The 9,621-nt window shown below is 39.0% G+C and overlaps 1 protein-coding gene across 4 annotated transcripts in view; it reads right to left on the bottom strand.

The window, feature by feature from the left end:
• The window catches only part of Trps1 (transcriptional repressor GATA binding 1), a 237,887-nt gene that overhangs the window by 7,517 nt on the left and 220,749 nt on the right, over positions 1-9,621 (bottom strand). For all 4 annotated transcript variants that reach the window (XM_026785897.1, XM_026785896.1, XM_026785898.1 and 1 more), the window contains one exon: positions 2,077-2,199. In XM_026785897.1, the coding sequence (XP_026641698.1) occupies positions 2,077-2,199 (123 nt within the window). The remainder of the gene's footprint in view (positions 1-2,076; positions 2,200-9,621) is intronic.

Below are 9,621 nucleotides of genomic sequence, written 5' to 3'. Positions count from 1 at the left end.
TATGAATATCAGAGCATACATAATCAAAGACAGACTGTTATCAGAACTATAAAGAAAAAGTCAAGTAATCACCACATGGGATATTTGGCCTTAATTAGATGCTTCTGTTGGGATGATCCTCTATCTATTCATTACGAGTTCACAGGTGAAGCATTAGCTGTGTGTTGAAAATCTACATTTCTTTGCAGCTTTGGTACAAATATCTGATCTGTCGTTTTATAATACTCAAAATGAATGTCGACTTTCGCTCGGCTCACATCCTTTATTCAGCGTAGGCATCGCATGGTTGGTGCTCATGCACATGTTCAACAGGTGTTTATATTATGCGACTACAATTTGCAGATAAGACTATAATAAAAATTAAAGGGCTCTAATTCTGAAATGAGGAAGGATAATAGTTCAATGTATATTCATAGACTAAATTCTAGGAGAATGTTCAAATGTTCTGATTTTTCCAAAAATATAACTGATAATTTCTACATATATAAATATATAACTTATGACTCATTCCTAAAATATACAAACTTCAATACAAAAGGGAATGTTTTCGATATTAAGATGTTACAAATAAGAAACATTGGGAGACTATTTCTGCTGTTACTAGGTAGATTGAAGGAAAGAAAAACAACATACTTGTTACTGTGACTCAATTTTTAGTTTCCGAGCAATAGTTCTCTCTGGGCTGGATATGCCACAAACATTTATGTCCACGTATATAAGGACATCAGTTTGTACCAAAAGAATACACAGTATTTAGTCTATATACTACAAAGACTCTTGGAATTGAATCAATTCTTAAAATTTTATAATTGTTCTCGATTTTTTTGTGTTAAAATACTTTTCTTTCTATTTTCATTTATGGTGAATTGGGGAGAAAACCCTCAAAGCTGAGACCATCTTGCCTCTGGAGAGCTGAATATTAAAATGAGTTTTAGAAAAATTTGGTTTATTTCACAGTGGTTAAATTATCATAATTTGGCTGAGCAGCAATTTAATTAATTCTTGGCCTGTTGATTGGCCAAAGTTCAATTAAAACCATTAATGTCAACGCTCATTAAACAGAGGCTTGTTGCTGTGCTTAAACGTTGAGGGTGAAAACACTATGGAAAGGGGTAGTGCAGGTCTTTCTACCATGCTAATGACGAAGGACCTTACAGTGTCCGCAATTAGCACCATCACTGGCAGTGGGCATGTCTTTAAAAAAGTGTTTTCGGTGTCCACTTGGGAAAACGTTTTGTCTCAAATTGTATTCCCTGCAGCTCACATCTTTTCACCGGCCTGTGCTAAGGGCCCTGGTAAAGCGCCAAGTAAAACGCACACAGGCACAGGGAAAAGTATTTCTACTTCCTAAGTGGGATATGGCTGCTTTAAAGTCAGGCCTTGTTAGCAAACGGACTCTCTAAACTTCAGGAACTTAAGAATTCCTGCTTAGATGGAGGACTCTGTCAGCTTACATTCTATTACAGAGTAAAAAGGTAAAAGTCTGAATAAAATTAATTCAAATAACACCCAGGAGCCATAACTGGCTGAAGACTCTAGACACAGAGCATCCCTTCTGCTATGCTGCTGGGCCTGTCACTCAGGCCCTCATCACACACCTCAGCCTAGCACCCCCTGAATACATGTGGCATGTCCTGTGCCAGGGCTTGGTCAGCCCCCCCCCCCCCAACAGCCAAAATGGCTCTTGGAGAAGGTCAAGTGGAAAGTGACTCTCCAGAACGCTTCTACTTCTCTCTTTAACATCTGTTTGTAACTTTTGAGGTTTCTCTTCCTACCTCAATTAATTCCAGCCAATTTGGCTAACCATTAATTAGTTCAACTGTCTGTTTCGTGAAGTGCCCAGGACACTTTTTCCTCTTCTAAATCAAAGATTAATAAGCATTAACAATTATTTCAAATGTATCTTCCCATAACATCTAAGCCCCTTTTATAATAAATCATATAGACACCCAAAATGACTGGATTACACAACCCTGCAAAGATAGACAGCACAAACCACTGAAGAGGACAGATCAACCATGAGCAAGGCCTGTTCACTGGTGTAAGCATCTCTTGAAGGGCTGGGCGTGTTCTTACCGAGTGAAGTTTCTGGTAGAGACCACATGCATTGCACACATATCCGCCATTTGCATTCTTTCGCCATAGAGAGGTCTTTGTGGTCAGGCAATTGGCACAAAAAACACCAGAGCCTCTTCGCCTCTGAAACAGGAGGGGGAAAAAAAAATCCAAGGTCAGAGGTGAGTCACATGATCTGGGGAGTTAGACCAAATCAACCCAGGAGTTTTGTCTTTAGACTAGCAACAATGACAGTCTAAAACCACACTGCCCATAATGAGGTCAGGTTCAATTGTGTTTAATAGGCACCCCTGATTTTCATTATAATTAACCCTACAGTGATGGATGAGGTGTGTGGAACACCAAAGGCTTTTCACAGAAACAGCTTTAACTTTTTGAACTTTGGGTTGCATGCCTTTAATGATGGCTCCTAAATGCTCAACCCTAAAACATACCTTTTAAAAGTGTCAAAACAAAAGCAAAAGAGACAGCACACAGCAAGATGCTTAAAATCATTTGGAATATGCTACCTGAACCTTCAAATACTGGTTAAAACAATTCATCATGGAAGCCGTTTTACACGAAGCCAGATTTCGTGCCTTTTTGCATGACATTCATACAACAAAAGTCCTAAGACAGTTCATTCTGGTGTGTCCCTGGCAGTTTTGAAATCAGAAAGAGAACCCCTTCTATTCTCCAAACCTGAGAGGCGCTTTAGATACTGCTGCCTAGAAGTACGGGATTGCCAAGGCAAACCCTTAGGAGGTGTCTAATAATGTTCCACAACACAGTCCCGTCCCTGGTTCTTTCTTTAATCTGACCTTAAAGTTTGAAGCCCAGAGGCTTTGTTGAATACAGTGTTGATTTTAGAGGTCTGAATTGCGCAATCACCAAATTCAAAGATTAACTCAGAATATTTAAAAGTTGCTAATTAGTACTGCTGGTTGCTTTGCTGCGACCAAGCAGCGGTTCTGCTGAACTTCTCATTTCAACAAAAGTCAGGCTGTGCGTAGGCATAAATAGGAACAGATAGGAAATGGAATACTCTTGCAAAAAAAAAAAGGGGGGGGGCTCACATCGTGGCTCAGTTCTCCCTTTTGCTAGGAAGCAAAGCTTTTAATGATAAAATAAGGCATGCGAGATACGGAGTGGAAAAAGTCTAACTACAGCCTAATTTTATTATAAATTAAATATTACAAACACCATAAGTCAAAATTTCAGGGATTCATAAAATTTCGGCAATTTATTTAACTAGAGTCTATACTGTAGAGGAGTGGTGTGCCTGCCAAAAAAATACAATGCTTATAATTGTACTCTGAGACATTTCAAATGGAAAGCTTTCTGTAGACATAATTTTGGCTTCGAGACTGGAACACTTTCTTGGCATTGAAAGGGCATTTGATTCATCGGGTGTTTCCCAATCTATCACTAAAAAGACCTGGTGAGCAGCCAGCTCCCTATAGGGTAATTTTTCCATCCAGATGCAAGTGCTATCAGAGGCCCTCGTCAGCTAAACTAATTATGATCTTGCAATGGCTGATGCCTGCTCACTCTAACATTCGACACCCTCCATTAATCATCAATACAAGGAAAATGAATGAAACCTAAAGAAATGAGGGCTGCTAAGCTGCACAGCTATAAAAATCCAAAATGAGAGCAATAACTTAACAAGATTGGGGGAATGTTTTGAGTGAGCACAAAAGTCAGGCTAACAATTGCCCTTTTAAACCAAGGACACGATTTCATTAGCGGAGCAGTTTGTGCCACTTTAGGTGATGTAATAAAAGCTAGATTTTCCCAAAGATAATCTCCAGTTCCCCTTTCCTGCCTTCCCCAAACCACGCACAGAGCCAGGAAGGCAATGTGAGTTTCCAAAGCCCCACAACAGCAAGCAACATCAAAGGCTGGAATCAGGAGGTCTGTGTGTCCCGACTGGGGTCTGTCACTGAAGCAGAAAACCTGCTGCCTCCCAAGAACCAACAAGCAATTCTCAAGTTGCCCTCCTCAAACAATCCCAACACTATTCATCCGAAGTAAGCTCACGAGGTTGGTTAGATATACGCTGGTAACGTTTCAGTTTCGTCTTGCCATACGGTCATTTTCCCCAGATCTAAGTAACTTGATGGTAAAACAACAACCCCAACTTGAGTCACATAATCTGTATGAATGTCCGTATGGAAATCAACCCACATATACGGCTGAGGCTGCTCCGTTTTGAATGTGAAATGATTCACTACAGCTTGCTTTCCTTTTCTTATGTCCTGAGTGCCTGACACGGCATGCTAAAGTGGGTGTAATTCTGATTTCAGTGAACATTTCAATCCTTGCACAATTTGATGCCAAATTCTCTTGCCCTTTATTGGGAGGGGGGAATCCTGGAATTACGCCATTGGTTTCCATAGGTATACCTTTACTCAGCCATTACACACAGTTCAATAAAGGCTTTAGGATAAACCATCTCTCATTTTAAATATATCAGGTCTACTTCAAATTCTCAAACTCAAAATCGAGACGCTGTGGAGGTGCCAAGTCAGATTGAGAGTGAGGCAATAATATTTAAACCTGTTTTTGTCATTTATCAAGAGCTTCTCTGGGAAATGCTACATAAACTCCCAGTGTTGAAACTTTCCCTTGCTTTACAGTGTAAGTTGTATGCCGATGAAAGAATCAGTGTGTTCATAGTATAAAACAGATGTTATTCAAACATGGCAGTGATGAAATAATATGACCAGCCAATGCTCGGTGAGGCTAGATACTGGTCAGAGGAATTTGATTGTGGCTATGTGTTTATGAGAAAAATCTGTAGTTTTGTTTTCATTACCTTAAATGTCACAATGGAGCATACAAGACACACTGGCCATATCCAGTTATGTGTCAAATTTTACTTCTCTTCACTTGTCCATATCTAGTCAATTGTGAGAACGGAAAGCTGAGTCAGAGTGGAAAATCTAGGTGTTCACACCTCCAATTCAATAGGAGCCTGCTTGTGTTTGGGTGGAGAGTGGGAGGGAGGTGAGAAATATTTCATACATCAAATGTTAACTCTCATCTCCACAAACTTAGCACTTCGGAAACTCTTGCAGAACCCTATCTTGGGGGCACTGAAACTTCTTAAAGCGGCAGAGAAGGTAGAAAAGGTTGCAAGTTTAGTAACCACAAACCCTCCTCTCTCAAAGGCACCACACTGATGAGAAGAAGCATGACTGGACCCAGGAAGGTATTTCCTTGAGGTATGCATCCCCTGGCTTCATTCTGGGGCCGAAAGCAGCCTGCTATGCAAGAAGGGTAGGTGAAACCTCTCTGCCTCACTTCGAAAACAAGCTTTGCTCTACCCAAGGAAAATCTCCATGAATTGATTCCACGTCTACCCCGCATGCCTAGAATTTAGATGGTTTATATTTTCTCCTTTTACAGTGAGCTTCTTAAGAAGAGAAACCATGTCTTCCAACAGTCATTGAATATTTTAAATGTTAGACACCACGGATAGTGCTGGAAATATTGTTGCTTGGTATTATTTTCACCATTAATATTCACATTGATTTTTTTCCAAAAAATAAATGTCTTCTTCACAATTTATGTGAAAGAAACAATCAATTATGTTCTGAAAAATAAAATCCAGAAAATAATATGCTATCTAGTCTTGTTTTCCACACTTATCTCTGGGATGCCAGTTTATGGTCGATGCAGGAGTTCCTAGGTCAGGCAAGGCCAAAGCCCAAACTCTCCATTATTATCCATAGCCATACATTACTTATGGTTCTACATGTCCATGTGTGGTTTAAATCACAAGTTTCGCCATTTCCTACAAGCTATTCTTAAGCGATAGTAATAACACGTACTGCTTTGACCCTGTGCTGGAGAGCAGAGAATTACAGGTCTGGAATAAGGGCAGTGCTGCAGAGGAAATGATAGGCATAGTAGCTGGTGGATTACACGACCTGCCCTTCCAGAGGGATGTGTTTAGTACTAATCTCTTCTCTCGGAATGAAGGAAAGCTAACAACTTAAAGACACACACAGGAGAGGTAGTCTCAGTCCCAGGCTATCTTCTGCCTCTACTGAGTTTCCGGGATGCTACCGAGATGCGAGCTTGTCCTCCAATCACAAACCTACAGAGAGTCAACTCAGCTATCAACTTCCACAGAAGAACCCAACATACATAGTCAACAACTCAAGGAAGGGACACATATTTCGTCCTTAAGTTCACACCAAACCACGGTAGGAGTGTCATTACAGTAAGTGGTTTGCAAAATATGTGACCGAGCTTTGCCTGTACAGGGCCTGGCTTCCTCAGTAAGCGGTGGATCTTTCTGTGCTAAGATTTGGCACACGTGTGGGTTAATCCAGATATGACACAAGGGAAAAAAAATTACCTAAATTGTTTCAGCTGCTTTTATTGCTTACTTTATTTTATTACTTGAGAATCACCCAGTAACAAAAATTTTAGGGTTTTCATGTTTCATTATTAAGATGATCTGAATTTACCTGATTAATAAATGGAAAATTTGATTGAATTATTTATTCAAGTGGCTTAGTGTTCAGAGACACGACTTCATCTCTAAGATATTAGAGGTCTCCACTGGCAAAGACATTTCTGCAAGAATGATATTTTATAATAGTTTTCTATGAATAAGAACCATTCTGGGACCATGTAATTATATAACAAGCCTTGATAGGGAGAGTATTTACTCACATTTTTTATGGTTTTATATCTTAGCCATTTTAAATCGAATCAATCTGAAATTTGATATACACTCTGTGAGTCTGGATGTGACTCAAATATTTTTTAACTCTTTAAATATTTTCTGTGTTTATTTGATTATATCAAAAATTCTTTGCAAATTTCATTTTAAGGAAATACACAGATGGCTACGATAGAACCTTCTGGTTCAATTTTGTAGTAATAAAATTTTAGTGGTAAGTTTAATTCAATTCACTTCTGGGAATAATTATTGAGTGTCCAGCTTGTGCCTGGCACGGTGCTACAAGTAGGGGGCTAAGCAATACACAGTTTCCCATGGCCTGGAATCTTGCAGATTTTCCAGTGGACACACAGCTGACATGCCGAGCCCGTTCATGAGTACTGAGAACAAATTAAATTGAAAGGTTTTCAAAGGATTTCCCATAAGCACAACTATTTCAGGGTATAAAAATGTTCTAATCAATAGAAGATTGTCTATTGGTTCACCTTTGTAAAATTATGTGATAGTCTAAGATTTCAGAAAAAGTCAATATTTTTTTTATTGCCCATTAGTAAGAATATCCTAGCCTTATCTGCCAATGGGTTGGACTAGCTACAATTTAATAATGTGCACCTAACAAAGCCATATTATATAGATTTAACAATTATTGAACACATTCTGAATATTATTCTTAGGCCTGATTACTTTCATTTACCACAACAAGACACAGAATGCTATACTTGTATTCATCTTCTCTAAAAATAGAAGTGTCTTATTGTACAAGATCAAATAGAACACCAGAATAAAGACTGATAAGAACAGTGGATGACTTGCAGTGATCAGCTTTAGAGTAACAACCAGAATTACTCCAGAAGAGCAGGCTAGCCAATAATTTAATGAGAATAGGGCAAAAATTCTGCCAAGAGAAAGCAACAGTCACCGATATTCTGGACGACTTTTGTTCCAAATAAAATTATGAAGAATCAGTTGGAATGGGCTGTCCAATTTGAAAACGCCTGTTTTCAAACAGCCTTTGCTGTCTTCAGATTTCTCAACAGAAAACCAAAGAGAATATACAAAGTTCAGCTAAGCACCCCCTCTACCATCACCTATTTCAGAGGTTGGAAAGAAAAAAACCTGTCTATTCTGCTTCTTCAAGTGACAGACAGCGTATCAGGGATAATAGCAGACACGCGTAGAAACTGAAGAGATATACTAGGAACAGAACCCCTGTTCTGGAACTCGAGGAAATTCACATTCTGCTCATCACACACTGTACGTAAGATGTTTTCCCATGATGCCCAACTGCAGTGATCCAGCGATTGTGAAAGCGCCAAAACATTAGCTCCAATATGAAATAGGTGACCCCAGCAGCAACACAGCAGAAAATCAGGATTTTCTAACATGCCTCCCACTAACCACCCAGACAGCCTTCCAACAAGAATATTTGAGAAGTTCATTGCATAGAGCCAAGAGCTATTTCTCAGATCTGAAGGTGACATCACCTTTCCCTGACATACCTTCCATTTGGCAAACGAGTTAGCCAGCTATTCACAATACTTAGGAATTCTGCCACAGATTCGGAGCCGGGAAAGGCCAGCTCTTTAGACTTCTGGCCCATGCAGCTTCTGTAATAACACTCTGCTGCCACAGCAAGTATGCATTTGGACAGCTAAAAATATGGTTGAAAATTTATGTCTGCACGGTCGTCTTTCATTGCACGTGAAAGTCATTATTGTCAAAAGACCTACTGAAGTTTTTCTATGCTGACATTTCTGCAACCACAAAACTGTTTTCACCTTTCCTTCAGCTCCACTCGCCGGACAGTTGTTTTCCAGGGGCCTTTTCTACAGTGTCAGTGACAGAATCTGACACTGGAAGGAAAATATATATAAAATAAAAGGCTTTGGGGAGGGACTGGCGAAAAATTTAGCACCTTCTAATAAAATGACTGCCTGAGAAAATATGGATTGATTTGGCTAACTTATTGTATATTTTATTTATGCAATATAGTTTATAAGCACATTCATCATGAGAATGATTTGCAATATAAAATCTCAGTGACAGAGCACTACTCCAGATTCAGTTTATAATACAAAGATTTCATCTTCCCCAAATTTATATGGGATACAAACCACAGCTTGGACTGTAGATCTGCCCAAACACTGATGGCTGCGATTTGAAAAGAAACAAAAGCTTCAATAATTTTTCTTACATTAGGTATCCAGATGATGATAATAACTAGCCCATGAAGAGCTACTGTCCTCAAGACAGTTATTTATGCATGTAGGGTGCTTAAATGGCTTCTAGGGTTATTGGAAATTATACATTCTTAAAAATGTTATCATATTTTTCATGGGAAGTAATAGGCATGCAAAAGACTTTACAAGTAACTTCAGCATGTTCAAAAGGCTGCTCATTACAATATGAATCCCCTGAGTATACAGAATTCAAAGTATCCTAGATTCAAGAGATAATAATTATCATATATGTTATTTCAATTTAGGTTTGATGTGAATAATTATGTATTCTTTCTTTTTTGATGAGGCAAAGGACTTTCAATAGTTCTTCACCTTATATACGATCAAAAAGAATACTGGTTTCAAAGCAGTGCTTGCCATACAAATGGGAAAAGCTGAGTTCAGAGTTGAATCAGCCTCTTAAAAAGCCAGATGCAGTAGGGTACATCTAGAGTCCCAACACTGTTCAATCAAGGGAAGCTGAACCCTTGGAGTTCCCTGGCTGATCAGCTTACAAGAATTGATAAGGCCCAGATTCAATGAAAGAGCCTGTCTCCAAAACCAACTTGGACAACCACTAAGTAACATACTCACTGTTGACTCCTAGCTTCAAAATTATGTGCATATACCCCTGAGTGAACATGT

Source organism: Microtus ochrogaster, linkage group LG3 (genome assembly GCF_000317375.1).
Source record: "Microtus ochrogaster isolate Prairie Vole_2 linkage group LG3, MicOch1.0, whole genome shotgun sequence".
Taxonomy (NCBI): domain Eukaryota; kingdom Metazoa; phylum Chordata; class Mammalia; order Rodentia; family Cricetidae; genus Microtus; species Microtus ochrogaster.
Note: the sequence above shows the minus strand (reverse complement) of the source record. Positions and strands in the feature narration are given on the sequence as shown.